At 28.1% G+C, this 21,269-nt stretch overlaps 1 protein-coding gene across 1 annotated transcript; it reads left to right on the plus strand.

Annotated features, from left to right (window-relative positions):
* The first annotated feature begins 5,655 nt into the window (after positions 1–5,655).
* LOC100202454 (inositol hexakisphosphate kinase 1) lies at positions 5,656–20,456 on the plus strand. Its single transcript, XM_065792035.1, has 6 exons — positions 5,656–6,205; positions 6,297–6,432; positions 17,546–17,583; positions 19,012–19,074; positions 19,269–19,444; positions 19,562–20,456. The coding sequence occupies exons 1-6, from the start codon at positions 5,968–5,970 to the stop codon at positions 19,961–19,963; spliced, it is 1,053 nt and encodes a 350-aa protein (XP_065648107.1). The 5' UTR covers positions 5,656–5,967; the 3' UTR covers positions 19,964–20,456.
* The last annotated feature ends 813 nt before the right edge of the window (positions 20,457–21,269 follow it).

Here is a 21,269-nt window from a genome sequence, read left to right on the forward strand (position 1 = left end):
GATATAGTGGCTAATCATCGACAAGCCATTTTTGTTGGCTATATAGTTCCAATAAAGTTCCGCTATGGGATGTTTTCCGCTATGAAAAGTTTTCCGCTATGGAATGTTTGCTGGGGGTAAAACAGACATAATATCATTTATATTAGCTTCAAAAACTCTGCAAGCAATAGAATGAATTTAATTACAATACTATCATTGTCTACGAACACTCTTAAAACTAATTTAAAATCACCTTATTCGATGCTCTTAAGTTTGGCTTGATCCACTGAAATATCGCAATGCTGTTTTGTAAAAAACCTAAACCTGTTTTACTTAGTAAAGATATCAGTATATTATTTCAAATAGTAAACAAAGATCTCCATAATCCAGTGGTTTAAATCCAATAAAGTTTTTTTAAATATATATAAAACACAATTTATTTGATTGTCTTTATGAAAGTACACATATTCAATACAAAACAATTCTTAAGCAAATACTTATGATAAAAGAAATTGAATTAAATTTCTTCTTGAAAGAATTTTTGATTAGAGAACAATAATACTAATTATGATAATAATTTTAATTACAACAATATAAATTTTAACTTAATAATTTTGCAAAACCATTTTGTTTAATAAAGATGGATGTTTTGGGGCTTGGTGACTATGTTTGTTTCTTCAAACCCCGGTCAAATGTTTTTTTGGGGATTGGTTATAAGACTACGTTTATTACAATTAACTCTAGACAAATTTTTTTTTATAATTACTATTGTTAATTTATTTTTTCATTAGCAATTACAAAAAATTAAAAGAAGTAAAGTTGGCGGTAGTGATACTCTGAAGTCGTAAGAAAGTATAAAATTTTCGATTCAGGTGAACTGTGAAAAATTTCCGATAAACAATCATAACAGATCAAATTATGATGTTTATTTCACTTAAAAAACGTAATTATTTAAAATCTTATTTAAATTTGGACAAGCATTTGTGATTTTAAGAAGGGTATTTTTTTTTAAAAAAAAAGAAAGAATCTTTGACCTGTGTTTTTTTGCTGCAAACATTTTTATTTTATGTTACGGCAAAATTTATTATTTTAATTTTATTTTGTTTTTTCATAATTCACAGACCTGATCATTTAACGGAAATATGTCATAGTCAGCAAAATATTATACCGACGCTATAATATTTTAAAATCGCCTTAACGACACCGAGTTCTAGACATTTTAGAAAATTTGTTAAAGCATTAGTGCTAGCAAAAAAAAAATTTTTTTTCTGATTATATAATATATTAAATTTTAACAATAATATTGAAGGAATAATAGCCTAAGCTTCTCGTTTTAAATAATATACAATATACAATATAAACAGAATGGGACTCAAAGAAGACATGAGTGATAAAACTATTACCTCAACCTTTTCATAGAGTCCTTTGTTCTTTTCTATAGAATTTTTTAAATCGACCGTAAATTTCCATTAAAAAGTCAAAGTGTTGCGCCTATAATGTTTTTGGTTGGATAAAATTTCATAAAGAACTCATCAGAAGTGAAACTATGTTGGTTTGGGCCATGAAGTCAAAAAAATTTGTTAAAAAGCAAGTGTTGTAGCATTGCTTGAAATTGGAGTGAAAATCGAAGAATGCATTTTATTATGCTTTCAAAGATAAAGTTGATTTCTGTTTACGTTTGTCTTTTATTTGAGTTTTTATAATATCAATCGAAAATTGCATTCGTTAATTCTTGCGTAATGATAGTCCGTGATTTTAAAGCTGAAGTGGCATAGTGTCACTTGAAGTGACATAGTGACATAGTGACTGAAGTGACATCAAACAATTTATTTTTTATCAATGACGTTTCTCCAAGGAAATCGTCATGGATAAAAAATAAATTGTTTCACAAAGATTTGTAGACATAAATACCCAGAAATCAATGTTTTCTCGACTATAAATAACCAAAAAATTAACATAAAAGAATAAAACTTTTTTAAAGATCCTTTAAAATAAGTAAAGTAAAACTAATATTTGTTTCTTTAAATAAGAGGAAATAATTAAAGAAATAATTAAAGAAATAATTAAAGAAATAATTAAAGAACTTAAAAAAATTAAAAATAACAAAAAAAAAGTAAAAATAAAACAATGAAATACAAAAATATTTCATTAATACGATCAGGAAATTACTTATAATAATTACGTGTGTTTATTTTTGTCAAAATTTTAATTTCCGTTTGTCTTAAATATATTTCTAATTTCATCACGATGCTTATCTTCTATTTTTGTGATTTAATTATTAGAAGTTCTTTTTTTTATCAAATAATTTACTTATTATCAAAATTTTTTTGAGTAAAAACTTTATATTTAATACCTTTTTTCTCAAAATACCATTTAAGTTTATGAAATACATTTCCACAAATAAAGTTTAAATATCAAGTTTATGACATATATTTCCTCAAATAAAGTTTACAATAAAATATTTCCATTCTCTTTCGTGCGTCGATGTTGAAAATTTTTTTCAAGAGTGTTAGGCTCAGGGGTGGCACCACCCTCTGGTTAGGCTCTTCAGATAGGTTAGGTTGATCTAGATTTGATGTAGGTCTATGATTTTGGGTTGGTTTAGAATATCTAATAAAAAAGTATCAAATTAAAAACTTTTTCGGTAATCATACATAATTTTTTCTATACAATGCAGGAAAATTCATCGTCATAAAATGCAGGAAAATTTATAAATAAATTTTCATTTTTCTGCAAAAATGTCAAAATTGATAAATTGAAAATAAACAAACAATTAAATTAAAGATAGACAAGCAAACATGTTTTAAAGTTTACAAGCGCATATTTCAAAAGGATAGTACTTCTCAGCGTAAATTCTTTTATCTTGTATATTTACAGAATAAAAAAAATAACCGAAAAGCTAAAAATAAAAAATATCAAGTTGAACACAAAAAAATGAAATACTCATATACAAATTAAAACAAATTACTTAGTATCATAAATAATAGAAAAAATTAACAAACAGAAAACAACGATAACAATTTTTTTTGTCACTGTTTACATTTAATTACCATAGCTGTTATAGTGATATCCAGATAAAGCTATCTACGTGTTACCCACGTGGTGTGATCGTTTGATTTTAAATATCTTAATACAAATATTTAATCCCGTACAAAATCAAAAATAGTTATTCACCATGAAACATCACATGAGTTTGTACAATAAAACTCTTAACTAAGCAACGGAATAAACTATGTAAAAATTATAAAAAAAGCAAAAAAAAAACGTTTATATATATATATATAAAATAAATAATTTTATTAATAATATATAGTTTTTATTACAATTAATAAAATTTTAATAAGTTAAATAAGTATGTCACTGTAAATTTTCAATTATATATATACATATATATATATATATATATATATATATATATATATATATATATATATATATATATATATATATATATATATATATATATATATATATATATATACATATATATACACGCGCGCGCGCGTGTGTGTTTGTGTGTGAGTGTGAGTGTGTGTGTGTGTGAGTGTGTGTGTGTGTGTGTGTGTGTGTGTGAGTGTGTCTTTTATTTTTTCTTTTTAAAGTTATTTGTTACATATAGTTAATGTAAATTTTATTGACATTTTTATTTTATTTTTAATTTATTATTTAACATTATTATTAACTTTATTATTATTACTATTTCTATGCTTTTGTAATAAATCATTTTATTTCTTACGTTTTATAGTAGTCTTTTTTTTTTTTTTTTTAACTTTAAGATAATTAAGTGTTTACAACTGAATTATAAGTTTAATGCCCTAAAAACGACTGATAGCGTCATGCAAATTTATTACGGAAGAGGAAGTTCTGGGAACACCTTAGATATTCCTTGATATTGTTTTTATGGCAATAGTTTTTACGTGGGCCGGAGTAATTTTTATTTATTTAACAATCAAAGAGAAAAATAAACAAGAGTTGCTGATTTTGTTGCTTCGGATTCGGATTGATCGGTCTTATAGATTTAAAGCTTTATTAGAAACGCCTTACGTTAAAATGTTTAGTTATGTTAAGCTCTTTTGCTATGACATGTTTTACTTGCGTAATAAGCAAGTAAAACTAAAACGATTTCTTGTTTAAAACTTTTTTTGCATAGAATCGGTTTCATTAATCGGTCTCATTAATCAGTTGAAATGTATGTTATTTATCAGGCCCGTAGCAACGGATGGGGGAGGGGGGAGGGAGCAGCAAGGGCACTTGCCCCCCCCCCCCCTAATAACTTTTCAAACAAATATTTTTGAAGAAATTGACTAAAAAATGACTAAAAAAAAATAAAGATCCTTAAAACTATTTCGGGGTAGTACTGCCACCCGCCTCCCCCCCCCCCCCCAACCTAATATAATTTTTGTTCCTACAGGCCTATTTATGCAGTTTTTTTATCATTATTATTGCGTTATTGTTTTTATCTTTGTTAAAAGTAAATAGTAATTTTTATGTACAATTTTCAATTTTTTAAACTTATCTGTAAAAAGCAACAACAATGTCAAAACATGATTTTTTTTTAAGAATCACAACTTTTTATAGGAATCAGATTAACAAATAATTTTAAATAATCAGATTATAAACAAGTGTTATACTACATTTCAATACTTTTATTAATTTGAACTAAAAAATATCACAAATTTGCTTAGATTAATACGATTTTGGATCAAATATCTGATACAATTTCCGGATACAAGAATATGCTTTGAAAATTTTGTATCTTACGACTTGCTTTATCTATTTGACTTTTTTTTTTTTACAACAGCCACATATAGCATTTCATCATCTTATGTTTTACTATTCAAACACAAAATAAAAGTAACATAATGTACTACAAAACAATAAGTTTCATACCATAGTTATTTTTTATACATTTTTAAACAACGGACATTGCAGTAAAATTTTCATTAAAATGAAACTTTTCAAAGGAAGTGATCAAAAAATTGCTTTACATAAAGCATTAATATTTTAAAATAATTTACTATATATATATACACTGGCAATATTCAAGTATTTGTGTTTATTGTGCGAAAATACAAAAGGTACTTAGCCCCTTTCATTGGTAGCAGGAAAAAAATAAGAAAATGATGCGAGAAAGCCAGTGTATTTTTCGACTGCGTATTTTTTCCTTTTTAAATTCTCCCACGGTCAAACATTTTTTGCACGTAAAGTAATCAGACGCGTTTTTCATAATTGTTTTAAAAAAATACGGTTTGCGTTTATTAACTACGTCGGATTAAAAAAAAAACAACTATGTCTGATGAAATTGTTTGCGTAAAGTAGTATTGCGTATAATTAGTTTAAAAGTCCGATTCCCATGAAATTCACTTCGTTTTTTTGAGTGTTTTTTATGTTCCAAAAGTTTTATGGAATTTTTCTAAAATGCTCTTGCTTTAATTTATTGCTATAAAACATTTTCTTCAAAACAATAAACAAGAAAAAAAGCTATCTCATTAAAAGGAAAGCTAATCTCGGCATTTGCCGAGATAGCTTGCTTTTTAAGTAGTTCTAATTAGTGGCTTGTTAAGCGTAATTAAAAGTAAGTAGTTTCAATTTAAATTATCTCATAAATAGTACATCGCGGGTGGCCACAGCTTTTATGATATTTGTTTTGTTAACCGAACGGAACATTACTTTAGTGATGAAGGCTTTACGTTCTTAAAGGGATTAGTGAATGAATACTTTTTGTTTTAACTACGTTTGTAAATAATTCATGAATGTATTTTTTTAATAATTTAATAGTTTTCTTAAATGCTAAAACATGAAAAAAACCGATTCATTGTGATTTCTGTAAATGTATAAAAACAATATTTACAGCAAAAATTATATTCATAGGGTGCATTTCGCATTTTAAAATTATGTATAAATATTTATCACTACAGTGACACCCAGCACCTTAAATTGATAACTAATTTTTGCTGGATTTTGTTTCAGTTACTATATTAGCAGTAAATGGTTAGAAAGCTTATGGATTCCGATGACTCTTGTGACGATTCTATTGATCTTTGTGATGAAGACTCCCAAGATAATCAAATTGTTGAACTAGCTCCTTACCCTTTTCAAGTTGGTGGGCATAATTGTATTTTAGTTTATGATGAAAAAACAATTTGCAAACCATTAATTGACCAGGAATACCAAGTTTATACACATTTCCCTAAAGAACTTGATACATTTGTACCTCATCACAGAGGTTCAGTTAACATTTTCCCTTAATTTTTTAATTTTTTTTTTTTCCATTTCTTCTTAATTTTATTTTACATAATTTTTTTGTTTTTTTACAGGAGTGGTAAAGGTTTATTTTGAGAAATCTGATGGAGATATAATGGCATTTGCTTTACCAGATAACTGCTCATCCACAGACAGCAATCGAGCTTTAAAAGATTACTTTCTTACTCATAAAAATAAACTAAAAAGAAGGTATTTTAAATTAGATTTACTATTGAAGTGGAATAATAAGTTAATTTTCTTTGCTTTTAACGATGTTACATATCGCCGATATACAAGGGAAATGCATTAAGTCCATTTTTGGCAGTATTTTGTTATTTATACCTCTATTTAGTGTTTTAAATTCTCTATTGTTTGATATACCACACAAATTTAATAAAGAAATTTTTATTGGGTTATTCAGATTTTTTATTTTAAATATTACACAAAAACTTATTATTTTACTATTACAAAAATTTATTTATTCATTATCTCAAAATAATGTTTTTAGTCGTAGTGCATTTCCCTTGCATACCAATGATATTAAGTATTTAATTTTAATTTTTATTTTCAAAGATGATCAAAATATTCATTAATTTTACTTTTATTAGTTTTCATCTTTTATTTTTTAATTATTTTCAACATGAATAATGCATTTTGTGATCCATCTTGAAATATCTAATTAAAGTTGAAAGAAGAAGTTAAGAGTTTGGTTAGCTGTTAGCCATCTTGGGTTGTTCAGGGTGCCTGTCGAATTGGTAAATTGCATATGAAATATAAGGTTTTTTATTCAGCTACTGATCACAGTTTGATCTCTCTTAAACTATTATCTCATTCTTCTTCATCATCAGAATCCCCCTATGATTGTACCTCTTACAACTATCTTTAAGCTGACTAGGACTCTTTCTGTGATTTTCTTTATGATGGCTCTTGGGTAGAAATCTTTTGTCTTCCTGCTGACAATTATGCTTCTTATGTAACTTCTTAGATTCAGGCTGGCATGGAACCTTTTATTTCCTCTAGACGATTCCAAGTCAAGCCTCACTCTTCTCCATGGTTTTCCTCTCATTATGCTACTGCACTTTCAGATCATAACTATTACTTTTTTATCTATCGCCATAACAATTCTCCAAGAAACAGACATCTGTTTACTATTGCTAAAAAACATTGTAAAAAAGTTTTGTCTAATGCCAAAGCCTGCTATTCTCAGGTCACAAAATTTTGTATTTTGTCTCAAAAACTAGGCTCCAGACACTTCTGGAGAATCTTTAACAATGTCTATAATAAATGCAAATCTGTCATTCCTCAACTCTTCTGTGTTTTTTTACCTTACTTTAAGACTAAAGCTGAATTGTTTGCTAAGAATTTTTCATCAATATCATCTCTTGATTTAACTAATCACATCCTACCTGATATAGCTGACAAACAGGTTGATCCATTGCTTGACATTCTTATTACTCCAGCTTCTGTATCTAAAGTGTTTTTCCGACTCTGTTATCCCTATTTTTAAAAATTCTTGAGAGCAATCTGACTCGTCTAACTACTGTCCCATTAGTCTTCTTACTATCATAAGCAAGGTTTTTGAGTCTTAAATTAACAAACACTTAACCTCTCATCTTGAATCTAATAACTTACTTTCTGATCATCAATATGAATTTCGATCTTCTTGTTCTCTGCTGATTTGTTAAACATAATAACTGATAGGTTTTATTGTGCATTAGATAGATAGAGGTGAGATTACAGCTATTACTCTTGACATTTTGAAAGCCTTTGATAGAGTTTGGTATGGTCTTTTCCATAGGCTCTCTTCTTACAGTGTATCAGGTAACATCTTTAATTTTATTGAATCCTTCCTAACCAATTGTAGTATAAAAGTTGTCCTTGATGGACAGCACTCTTCCTCATTTCCTATAACTTCAGGGATTCCTCAAGGTTCTATCCATGGCCCCATACTTTTTTCACATCTAAAGTGCCATTGTTTGCTGGTGATACTACCAATTGTTTTTGTCTTGAAAAGAAGCCAACACTCATTTAAGCTTGAAAATGGATCTCACTTCTGCTACAGCATAAGGCTCTCAGTGGCTGGTGAACTTAAAATCAGATATAACTCAATTATTTTTAGCTAATTGTTATAGATTGCACCTCTTTATTGTGTTCGCCATTTTCTTATTCAAGATTCTATTCTTTATCTCTATAAACCTCAAATCCATTCTTGTATGGAATACTGTTGCCATATCTGGAGCAGATCTTCGAATGATGCTTTTTCTCTTTTAAACATGGTAAAAAATGCGTTGTAAACATAGTTCTTGCAGCCAACCTTAAACCTTTTTCGCATAATCGTAATGTTGCTTCTCTTTCTCTTTTCTATAAAAACTAGAATGGGTGCTGCTCTAAAGAGCTAGCGTCTCTTGAACCATCTACTAAAATTCATTTTTGTGTTACTTGTCATTTAATCAAGTCTCATCCTTTTACTGCGACTGTTTTTAAGTGCTCCAAAAGTTCTCATTTGTCTAGTTTTTAAGATGTCAGTTAATCGTTATCTTTTTTCCAGTATAATTTTTATTTTTCGACTTCAAATTTTGCAGGTATTTTCTTTTTCCTGGGCAGAGCTGGTTCATCTGAATCCATTGTTTTAACAGGTTCAGTTACTGCATTCAAAAGTATTTTAAAACCCGGCTCCATACCCAAAGATGCAAAAACAATTTTCTGGGTCTGAATGATAGATTCAGCCTTACAAAAGTTAAGTTGACTTCCCTGAAGTTGAATGCTTGAATCTTCTAGAATGGTAAAAATGATTCAAAGAAATTCCAATTTAAAAAAGGTGTCGAAAACCTGGAAAGAAGAGAAAAAGGCCAATGCTTTCACTTGACATTTGGCAATATCTGGGTTGGTGGTAAGGACTTATTGTCAAACAAGAGAGGATCGTAGTTACTGGTAATAGATACCAGTGATAATTTGTGCATTATCTATCTGGTTGGGCAAAAAGATGTTCTGTTTTGGTCTCCGTTTGTACTTTCATTTTGGTCTTTAAGGCTTAAAAACCAAGTGAGCTTCTTTGGAGAGCCTCTGGTAAAAGTGATGAACTTTTGAATGAGTGACATGATATTTTCAATATCAGGGATGTTTTTTAATTCATTTTGTTAAGACCAAATTTAAGTTGTGAGCTCTGCAATTAACACAAAAGGGCTCTGCTTTCTTGTCGAAGGACAAGTTTTTGCATACTAATTAGTCAAAAGGCATTGCAGCAGCTCCATTGTAGTATTGTCCATGACAGTTCTCAGCCATTAATTGAGGCTAAAAGGACGTCTTGGATAATCAGATTGCTTTTAGTTGTGGCTGTCTGATAAAATCCACAAAAATCCTCATTAATTTGGAGTTCATTATCCACCGTACAGAAGGATATCGGTACCTATATAATTTGAGAATTGTGTTTGATAATTTATATTGGATAACTAAAAAAATATCCTACAGAATTTCATTTGTGACATCTTGAAACTTCCACTTGTACTTTTCTGGTCAATTTGTCCATTTTTTTAAGACCGGTACATCCATAGACTTTAGTTCTAACAGTTGGAATATATTAAAAGAATCCTTTGTTTTCGACTCCTCTAATAGCCAAGCTTTGACAGCTGAGAAAAATCAGTCTAGGAAAGATAAGGTTGAGAGCTTTTCTTGCATCTTTCATATCTTATTGATGTTGAGTAAAAAGTTTACTGGAAACTGTATTATCTGACTTGCTTGTCAAAATCATTTTGTCAGTAGCTTGGTGAAAATGGCTAGCTTCGTGACAACAAAACTTTTCATGAGCTTTCTTCCGATTTATAAACCCATTAATAACAAATCCCAGAGCAGATTTTCTTTCTCTTGATTCAGAAGGCATCAGAAGCTTCATATCAGTAGCTTTGACACAGAAGGAGTTCAGTCATCATTCTTTTATTATTTTGGTCATTACAGAAAAGTCACAGTGCTGCTAGAATTTTTTAACTAAAAAAGCAACTTGTACTTTTGTAGAAAGGATTAAAAAAATGTTGACTAAATGAAGAAACTTTATAAAATGTGCTGCAAGTGCATTTTAAAAAGAATTAAAGATGGATCATCTTCAATTCTTTAAGAAATGCACATGCAAGAGCACATTTCATAAAGTTTCTTTATAAAATCAACATCAATTATAAATTTTTCAGATGGTTTTTTATTTGTCTGAATATTTCAATAAGTTTTGTATCTTCGCTCTTAATCTTTTTTACTTTTTTTTTCTCTTGATTATTTACAAATACACTTTCTTTTTCAATTATTAAAAGCATTTATATATATTGAAATAATTTTGAATTATGTTCACATATTAAATATATTAAATATCAAATTAATTATCTTGCCAAAATATCATGCCCAATGTTTTAAGGTACTGTTTGCAGGAAGTAGCTTTTTTTAATTACTCATGGTCAGGTCAAGTTCAGGATCATCACAATCACCCTGCTACTGGTATTATGTAACCCATTCCTACCTACCCCATCCCCTGCTGCTTTGTAGAGTTTGCTTTTTTAGGCAACGGCTTGGAGTAACAAACTCTGACTTCAAAATCCCCTGTCTTGGGGCTCTTGGTTGAGTAAAAGCTAGAGAGATGGTGTCTCAATAAAAACACTTATCTTATGCAGATGTTAAATGCATCCAACTACTGTCTTGTAGGAGGCCTCCTAGGCAAAAGACTTCTCAGAGAGGCTGATTTCATCAACAATTGCAAATTATCAGATTATTAACAGTGCCATAATAAAATAGTCTTTCATATATATTTTAGCTTTTATCAAATATAAGAAAAAAACTATACAAGAATTACAAACATCTATCGTATATAAATAGCGTAACTAATAACTGTATGTATAATAGATTATATATAAATGACGTTACTAATAACCGTAATATTCAGAAGACGGAAAGTGACGTCATTAATATTATATTACATTATTACTTAAATTATAACAGTCTTCTCCACGTTAGGAAAGTTTTAGGGCAGAGAGTATAGACTTAACCTCTGATATTATACTAGGAAGGAAAGTAATCGTCGAGATACTTTGGCCTCTTCGTAACGCGTCCTGTTCTTGAGGGTATGTTAGTAAGATTCTCGGGAGTAGTAACTTTCTGTATAGGCTGACTAGGTACTGCTGTTGTAGGTGACGGATTACAAGGGATACTATCTATAATTGAATTCTCAACTAATTGGCTTGAAGTTACTTCGTTGGTTTCGTTTAGTTCTTCTTGGTTTCTGTTTATTGAACTGCTGATATTGTTGCTAATGATCATCTGTTCAATGTTCAAATCACCAGATTGTTGTTGGACTGATTCTGTTGGGGGATTTAGGTCTTCTAGTGGGCAAGGTCTTTTGTTGAAACAGTATCAATTTTTCTATTTTGAAATTTTATTCGAGAGTAGTGGGGCGATATTGTTTGTAGCAGTTGAACTCTGTCAACGAGTGGATCTCCTTTCATTCGTACCTGACATCTGTAAAGGATTGTGGAATCCTGTTCTGTTAAGTAGTTAGTTAAAACAGTGCCTATTATTGATGAGCATTGAAAGTTCATCATCCTCTGATGGGTTGTTTCGTTAGTGACAGTACACAGAAGTCCTCTTATGGAGGACAAACCCATTTGCAATTCTATTTCCCATTTCTCTTTTCCTAGACTTAAGGTTTTCAGAGTTAGACTAACAGCTTTTAGTATTGTTCCGTTTATTCGTTCACACTGACCATTGCCTTGGGGGTTGTAAGGAGTGGTTCTAGTTTTAATTACTCCTTTCTTTTCCAGAAAAACTTTGATTTTTAAGCTTTCGAACTGAGTTCTACGATCTGTATGAATAGATGATGGTGCACCAAATAATGAAAAGAGGCTGAGAAGGTGTCGTATAACAGTGTCAGCTGATATGTCTTGACAGGGCAATGCAAATGGGTAGCGTGAGTACTCGTCAACCACCACGAGGATGTATTTGTTTGCTGTAGTGGATTGTAAAGGTCCAACAAAGTCCATCGATAAGCGTTCCCAAGGCCTTGTTGCCTGAATGAGATGACCTGTGGGTGGTTTGTAAAAATGTGGTTTGAGTTCATTGCAAGTTGTACATTGGTTTGTTAATTGTTTGATTTCTGCGGTGGAGTATGGTAGATTTCTGGTTTTGTAGTAATGTATCATTCTTGTAACTCCGGGATGGCATAGCTGGGAATGGATACTGTAAAACGCTTTAGTGTTATTTACAGTCGAGCAACATCTTGGAAGGGCATCTGCTACAATGTTTTGGTTCCCAAGCCTGTTAGAGATTTTATAATTAATATCAGCTAATTCTAAACGCCATCGTGTTAATTTTTCATTTTTGATCGGGTCTGGCTTTGTAGTTCCATTTTCAATAATATGGCCTAAGAATTCGATATGAGTTTTAAAAAGTTACTCTTTTCTTCATTTATCTCAATGTTGGTAATTTTAGCTGCGTGTAGAAAGCAACTAAGATTTTTATCGTGCTCTTGGGCATCTTTTCCAACGATAATTATATTGTCGAGATAAGCGTATGTTTTTTCAAGTTTATTATCCTAAATGAATTCATCCATTACTCGTTGAAAGATTGGTCCTGCGTTTGTACATCCAAAGGGTAAACTTTTGAACTCATATAATTTGCAGTTAGCTTCAAATGCAGTTAGTTTGTAATCTTCAGGTCGTATTCTCACTTGATGGTACGCTGATTTGAGATCAATTGTGCTAAAAATTTTATGGACTGCAATTTTAAGTATCAAGTCATCGATTTGTGGTGTAGGATATGAATCGAGCGGAGTGTGTAAATTAATTAAAATTAGTTTCTCCGCGCAGCGGCCTTGCTCGGCAAGGTTCGTGTTTCGGAGTTAAAGAGTTGAGAGAGGGTTGCACCACGAATATCAACTAAAAAATAAAAAACACAAAAAAATGAGTAGCCTCCTTGACTGTAGTGGCCCCCCTCGGACCTTGAGGAGGTGAATAATCTAAAAAAAAAAAAAAATTGTATTTAAATAATCGATCACGAGGCGATTTTTATTTCCTGTTGATACTACAAAACAATGAGCTCGCCAAGGGCTACGGCTTACTTGAATTATATCTTCTTTTAGTAAGCGGTTTATTTCATCTGATACAACGGAGATATTTTTGGGAATACGTTGCGAGGTTGTAGCTACTGGTTTTATTTTGTTAATATCAATTCCAGGTATTAAGGCGTATGTTGAACATTTCATACTTTTTGTTGCTAAACAGAATTTTAGAGGCTCTTTGTTTCCTTTAAAATTGATGGTAGTTGAGGAATGACATGTTAACATATCCATTCTGATAATTACTGGTGCCACCAAGTTGTTCACGACGAGGAATTGTACTTTTAATTTTTTGCTAGCCAATAATAATGAACCATGGAAGATACCTTTAACTTTCAATGTCGAGTTGTCTGCCAGTGGATACCTTTGAAGTAGATTGAGTATCGTATAAAAATTTCCATTGTCGAAGAAGTTCTGATGTAATAAAAGTTTTGTTGGACCCAGTATCTAACAGTGCATATGCTAGATTTTCGTTTATGGTGACGTTAATTAGTCTATCAGGTGAGTCGCTGCTATGACCGTAGATATTATTGTGTTATCATCCTTTTCGTTATATTCTTTAACAACTGCTGCTTTGGTGTAAGTTTAGTTTTCTTTCTTAGAAAGATAGACAGTTGCCCAGTGGCCCTTTCTATGACAATGTGTATATGTAGAGTTTCGTGCAGGGCATTTGGTTTTTGAATGCGGATCATTACCACACCAAAAACAGGGAGATTTGGTAAGATTATTACTTGCTGCAAAAGTTGGTAGCGTGGTAGTAGCTGTCATGGTTGTTGTATGATTTATGTCTGGTCTCTAATCCTCGCTTGTAATTCACCCTATCATTGCACTACCTACTACTATCCTAAAGCTGACTGGGACTCTTCGTGATTTTTTCCGTGACAGTCTTGAGTTGATGTCTTTTCTCTCTTAACTGAAAAATGTGCCTCCTACGTAACCTCCTGGATTCAGGCAGAAATGGAAGCTTTTATTCCTTCTCATCAGTTCTAAGTCAAGCCTCATTCTACTCCATGGTTTTTACTTTGTGCAGCTGCTATATATAATCATTTTTTTCATCTTTTTCAAAAGAACAACGCTCTTGAGAACAAACAGCTATTTATTAATGCAAGAATATATATATATATATATATATATATATATATATATATATATACATATATATATATATATATATATATATATATATATATATATATATATATATATATATATATATATATATATATATATATATATATATATATATATATATATATGGATATATATATATATATATATATATATATATATATATATATATATATATATATATATATATATATATATATATATATATATATATATAAATATCCATCCCTAAATAAATCAGTCATTAAAAAATAAATAAATAAAACAAATAAAATCGAATAATAAAAGAAAGTATAAAACATTTAAAAAATAAGGACAAAAACATTCTGCGTTTAAAAGTATATAATTCAAGTAAATTAAGTTTGTGCTTTTGCGTTAATTTAAAACCATTTTCATATTATGCATTTATCAGGAAATCAATTTTTTGTGTCAGATTTTTTAGAGCAGATGCTTTTTACCTGACAAATATCCTCTAAAGACCCCAGTCATAATGCTTAGGTTAATGTTAGAGTTTGATTTTATCTGACAATTGGATATTGTGTTGTTACAGTGTACTTGAAACTCATAAAATCCATTAATTGTATTTGTAATAGAAATGAATGGATTGCAAATACAATGAAACATTTATCTTAAAATCTAAGTTGTTTTCTTTGGTTTTTAAGCTCAACAGTATTCTTTATAAAATTTATTTTTATTATAGCTGATAACGTTGATCACAATCAGCAAAATATCACTAATATGTAATTAAATCATATTATATTTAAAACTAGTTTATATGCTGCCTTTTTTAAATAAAATTCCAATATATATATATATATATATATATATATATATATATATATATATATATATATATATATCCATATATATATATATATATATATATATATATATATATATATATATATATATATATATATATATATATATATCCATATATATATATATATATCCATATATATATATATATATCCATATATATATATATATATCCATATATATATATATATATCCATATATATATAAAATATGTCTGGATTGCTGTTTTTGGTGTCATTGTAAATTTTATACTCAAAAAATGGTTAATTACATGTTATCATGAATCAATCAAATAGATTTAATGGAATTTTTATTTTTTTATTGGTTTGACAGACAATTTATAGATTTTAATTCAGATTTTTCTAATAAAATGCAAAAGGAAATTTGATTTTGCTGTAATGATGTTCTTCATGTGTAGAGTCCTGCCTGCCCAAACTAAACTTAAAGTTTTTGTATAATGTCCTTGAAAAACAAAGGATTTCATTTGGGCATAACAGTGTTGCAGGAAACAGAGAACTTAACCGACTGCAAGCTGTTAAAATTTTGGCATAATTTTAGTTATGCATTTTTAAAATTCTTAGATTTGATTTTATAATCTATGTTCTGCTATAATTTATCATGAAGTTTGTTCAACAGATAAAGTTTGTTTAACATTACAGGATGACCCAGCATATTTAAAGTATCTTAAATTCTTAGAATGAAGCCGTTTTATTGTTTAATTGGAAAATTTGAATAAAAAGGAAAAAAGCAATTATGATCTTCATAAAGTTTATCGTACCAAAAAGCTTAATAAAAAGCATAAAAAATGTTGACAAAATAAAAAGATTAATTTACTACTTGCTTTATAATACTGATCAAATTATCTATAAAAATGTTTTTTTATTAAGGTTTTAACAATTGAAAGTAACTTTAAAAACAGCCTTAATGTTAATCATTGAAATATAAATTTTATAATTTGAATTTAATTCACATGGGTGAAGCATGGAGTTTTGTGATTATTGTGCTATGGCAAATGCATATTGCAACAGCTATCAAAAGTTTCACTTTATTTATTTGAAGCAAGTATTAAAAAAGGGTAAAACTATTGCTTTAGATAACTAAATTCCCAATAGAACAAATTTTAAAAAGTACGTTAGAGTATTAAAAAGGAGTGAGAAGGGAATTTTTTTTTTTTCTGTGCTTATATGAGGCATTTCTTTAGATAAGTTTTGGTAATAAATGTTTTGAATAAGTTTTTTTTGGGAAACCATTTCTCAAAAAAAAACTTCTGGATAAATGAATTTATCTTGAATTTTATCTGACCAAAATGAAAAACCATTCATTAATCTCAAAAATGATTAGGCAAAGCGAATCTTAAAAATGATTAGACAGAATAGGGTTTTAGTACATAGATCAACTTTCTTATAGCCTGCTGCCGCAAAGGTGTGCCACTACATTATCTTTTTGTTCACTGTTCTTCATTTTAATCTTCTTTTTCTGAAATATAAAGCTTGATTAAGCTATTTGGAGTTAATTTTTCTAACCAAATTTCTAACATATTTTTTAAGTCATTTTTTTCAATTTTGATACTACATACATTACTTTTCAATTTTTAAAACGTTTTTATGTCTGGATAACTTGTTAAACTTGTTTTTATTTTTGGTTATTATATTTTTAAGATGGAACATAAATGTTGACACTTTTAGAGGTTCAGCAGCCGTATTCTCATCTCTCCATTAAACTTAACAGAGTGTTAGTCAAAAACTTATTATTAACTACATTAATAAAAAAATTCCTTAAGAATATAATTTTTTAAACATAAATGTTTTATTTTGGTATTAGTTTTATTTAAATGAATTTATAGAAATTTTTGTTGTTTCTTTACTTAGAAATATTGTAATGAAATTTTAGACAAAAGCTCTGTTAACCTTAACGGAGAGATGTGAATACGGCTGCAGGTCGGTGCTTGTATACCATAGTAAAGTTAGTTATATTTTACATCTGCTAAATGCTGACTTGGATTTCTAGGGCTTTATATGCAATAAAAGCCCAACTGATTATTATTTCGGTGTGATGCCATCTGTAATGTTTTCATACTGAACTTTGTCTTGAGTTTAAGTTGCTTCAATCAATGTTGTTCAATATTTAATATTGAACAACATATTACTTTAATTGTATTTTTTTTTATCTTGATCTGCAATTATTTTTATTTTAAATGTTATTCAGTATTTAATACTATTATTTTAAATTTTTTATCTTTTTATCTTTAGTTATTTTTAGTTATATTAATTTTTTTTTTTTTTATTACTTCAGATCTTGTGAAGCTAACTCTCCTCCCCTTGACTATGATGGTAAATTTTTTTATGTAAAAGTTTAGGTTTTTTTATCTAGTTAGATTTATTTGATTGTTTATTATGTAGCTGGTGTTTGAAATACACGTGTAACTTTTACATTATTTTCATTAAAATATTTATAAAAGCTATGAGTTTTTAAAAAACTTTTATCAAAAATGTTATGACATTTAGTAAAAAAGAACATGATTTTTAAATAATTCTTTATTATTATTATTATTATTATTATTATTATTATTATTATAAATTAATATATCTTATGTAAACTTAGTGACAGTTGATTTATCATAAATTTTTAGATTTATAACAAATTAAAGATCATCAAGTCATGTCCCAGCTCTGGAAAGAAAACTCATATAAAACGGCTAGAGCTAGTAAATTTCAGAATGGAAATTTCATTTAAAAGAGGCTAAAACTACTAAATTTCTGAATGAAAAACTCATATAAAACAGGCTAGAACTTGTAAATTCCAGAATGAAGAATTCATATAAAACTGGCTAGAGCTAGTAAATTTCAAAATAAAAAGTTTATCTGATGTACTGCTTAAATATGTTGTTGTAGAGGTCAAATTAATTTTTTTACTAAGGTAGTAAGAATTAACGGAGAGTTAATTGGTTGAGAGAGTTGCAACAATGTTTAAAAGAAATAAAATAAAGATTTTTACCTGTTCCTCTCAGTTTTTTTTTTGTTTTTGTTTTTTTGTATTAAAAAAATATTTGACTTCAGTTTGTTTCTTAAAATTTTGTTTGGAAGTCAAAGGAAAATTATTTAATAACAAGGTTATAAAATATGAATAATATTTTAGACTCAGAAAAATTGAAAATAGAACTTATAGCTAAAAAATTTAAAATAAATTTTTTTTTTAAGTTACATCTGTAAAAAGTATTTTTGATCTGGTTTTGAGGGGATACAAGAATACTTTTGCTTTTTTTTTTCTTTTAATTTATTTCATTTGTAAAGTTATTCAATTATTTTATTAGTAACAATTAAAAAAAAGAGAAAGTAGAATTAGTGATGCTTTTTAATCTCTAAAAATAATTTTGTTCTGGTTCTAAACTGGTTTTAAACTGGTTTTAGTAAATTTGATGTATGCATAAAGGTAATATTTGACGGTACAATATTTAATAGTTAATACAAAAAGGATATTTAATAAACCTTATAGTTTACCCACCCTAAATGGGTAATTTAATGCACAGTAGTGTATTTGCTTCAAACACAAGAATTTCTTAGTTTTTTATCCTTACTTTAGTTACATTTTTTTTTATTGTTACTTTTGTTATTATTTTGTTATTATTTTGTTATTATTTTGTTATTATTTTTTTAACATATACATTTTAAAGTTTAAATTTACGACAATTTTTTAAGATTTCTTTAATAGTACTTTTCAGCTTTTTATATCTTATATATATATATATATATCTTTTATAGCATCTGTTTCAAAAAATTGCATTATGCGAAGATGGGAAGATTCTAAGTTTCAAAATCTTGACAGTATCTTTTCACAAAAAAAAAGTTCAGAATTAACTAAATTTTGATTCAGTTAAATTGATGATTTAAAGATTCAAACCAATTTTTGATGACAATTGATGAATAAAGATTCAAATCAATTTTTATTTATTATTTTTTATTACTTTATTTAGATTTCTATTTTATTAGATTAGATCCTCATTCTTTAACTAATACAGAATTTATTTTGCTGGAGGACATCACACATTCTTTTAAAAGACCTTGTGTATTGGACTTAAAAATGGGCACTCGATGTTTTGGAGATTATAGTTCTCCTACTAAATGTGAGCGTAAAAAAAAAAGATCAGAGGAGTCTACCTCTGCAACACTTGGTGTGAGACTTTGTGGAATGATGGTGAGAATTTAAAATCTTAATATAATATATACTGGACTAAATACATTAACAAAATACAAGTTGAATTTCCTTTTTTTAATTAAAGGCATTTAATTTTGAGGAGTGTGTTTTTTTAAGGTATATAATTCTGAAGAAGGTGTCTATTCATTTACTGATAAGTATGAAGGAAGGCGTTTTAATAACCAAGAATTTTGTTCTGCTGTCAAAAGATTTTTTTACAATGGGTCAAAGTATCGTACTGAATTGTTTATACCACTTAATACAAAATTAAAAATATTGTTAGAACAGTTTGAAAAAATTGAGTGCTACAGATTTTACTGTAGCTCGTTGTTACTTTTGTATGATGGAAATACTGATATTACACCTCACATTGAAGTGAAAATGATTGATTTCGCTCAAACGCGTGTCAAAGAAGAACCTAGCAACCATCATGTAGGCCCAGATAGAGGCTATATATTAGGAATTAAAACATTAATAAAAATTACAGACGAACTTATTCAGAAGTTTGATTTATATTAGATTATTATGTATTCTATAATTGCTAGGTAGTTTTTATGTTGATAAAATTTAATGATTTTTTTTTGTAAACAATAAAAACTACAAAAGAATCAGAAGAGAAAGGAATTTTTAAATTTAAAGCTTTATTCTTTAAATTTTCTTTCTAGTCTTAGTTTATAATTAGTAGAAGTTAAGTGTGTATAAAGTCGTTTTGTGTTTTTTTATCTGCTTTTTAATCAAACATTATTTTTAAAATTGTTATAAATATTTTGTGTAGTTTTTTTATAATTTCTTTATTTACTTACCAATCGAAAATTTTTACCTTTTTTTTGGGGGGAAATATAAACTTGCCTCTGTAAATAAAATTTAATAAGGTTAATATGTCCTTATGCTTGTAGATATGAAAAGGTTTATTAAGATTATACCTTACATGTATTATAGTTTGAAACATAATTTATTTATTTGTGTTGTAAAATTTTATTTTGGTATTACAGAAAAGGTTGATTTTTAAATGAATTATTTGTTACTTATTTTTGAGTGATATTAATTTAAACTTATAATTTTTTTATTTTGTATTTAATTTAACTATAGTTTTGTTATATCAAACACTGTTAAACACTACTCAAATGCTTTAAACACTACTCAGATGCTTTATAATGATGCTTATAATGCTTTATAATGATGCTTCTAATGCTCTATAATAATCAGATGCTTATAACAAGTTATATCAAACACTGTTAAATACTACTCAAATGCTTTAAACACTACTCAGATGCTTTAAACACTACTCACATGCTTTAAACACTACTCACATGCTTTAAACACTACTCACATGCTTTAAACACTACTCACATGCTTTAAACACTACTCACATGCTTTAAACACTACTCACATGCTTTAAACACTACTCACATGCTTTAAACACTCCTCGCATGCTTTAAACATTACTCACATGCTTTAAACACTACTCACATGCTTTAAACACTACCCACATGCTTTAAATACTACTCACATGTTTTAAACACTACTCACATGCTTTAAATACTACTCACATGCTTTAAACACTACTTATATGCTTTAAGCCCGGTAATTTTTTGTTTTGTTTCTTTTGTTTAAGTGCGGGTGACGTCCTTATTTGTTCATGAGATTTTTAAGCGCTAATTTATAATTTAACGGTAACTTCTTGATTTGCAAAATCAAAAAAAATAGTTTTTTGCATTCATTCATTTTTTGAAATTTATAACATAATTTAATAATAATTGATATCATAGTTTATAACATAATAAATTTTTTTTTTTCATTAATCAAATATTGAGTACTTTTAACT

The sequence above is a fragment of the Hydra vulgaris genome, chromosome 03 (genome assembly GCF_038396675.1).
Source record: "Hydra vulgaris chromosome 03, alternate assembly HydraT2T_AEP".
Lineage (NCBI taxonomy): Eukaryota > Metazoa > Cnidaria > Hydrozoa > Anthoathecata > Hydridae > Hydra > Hydra vulgaris.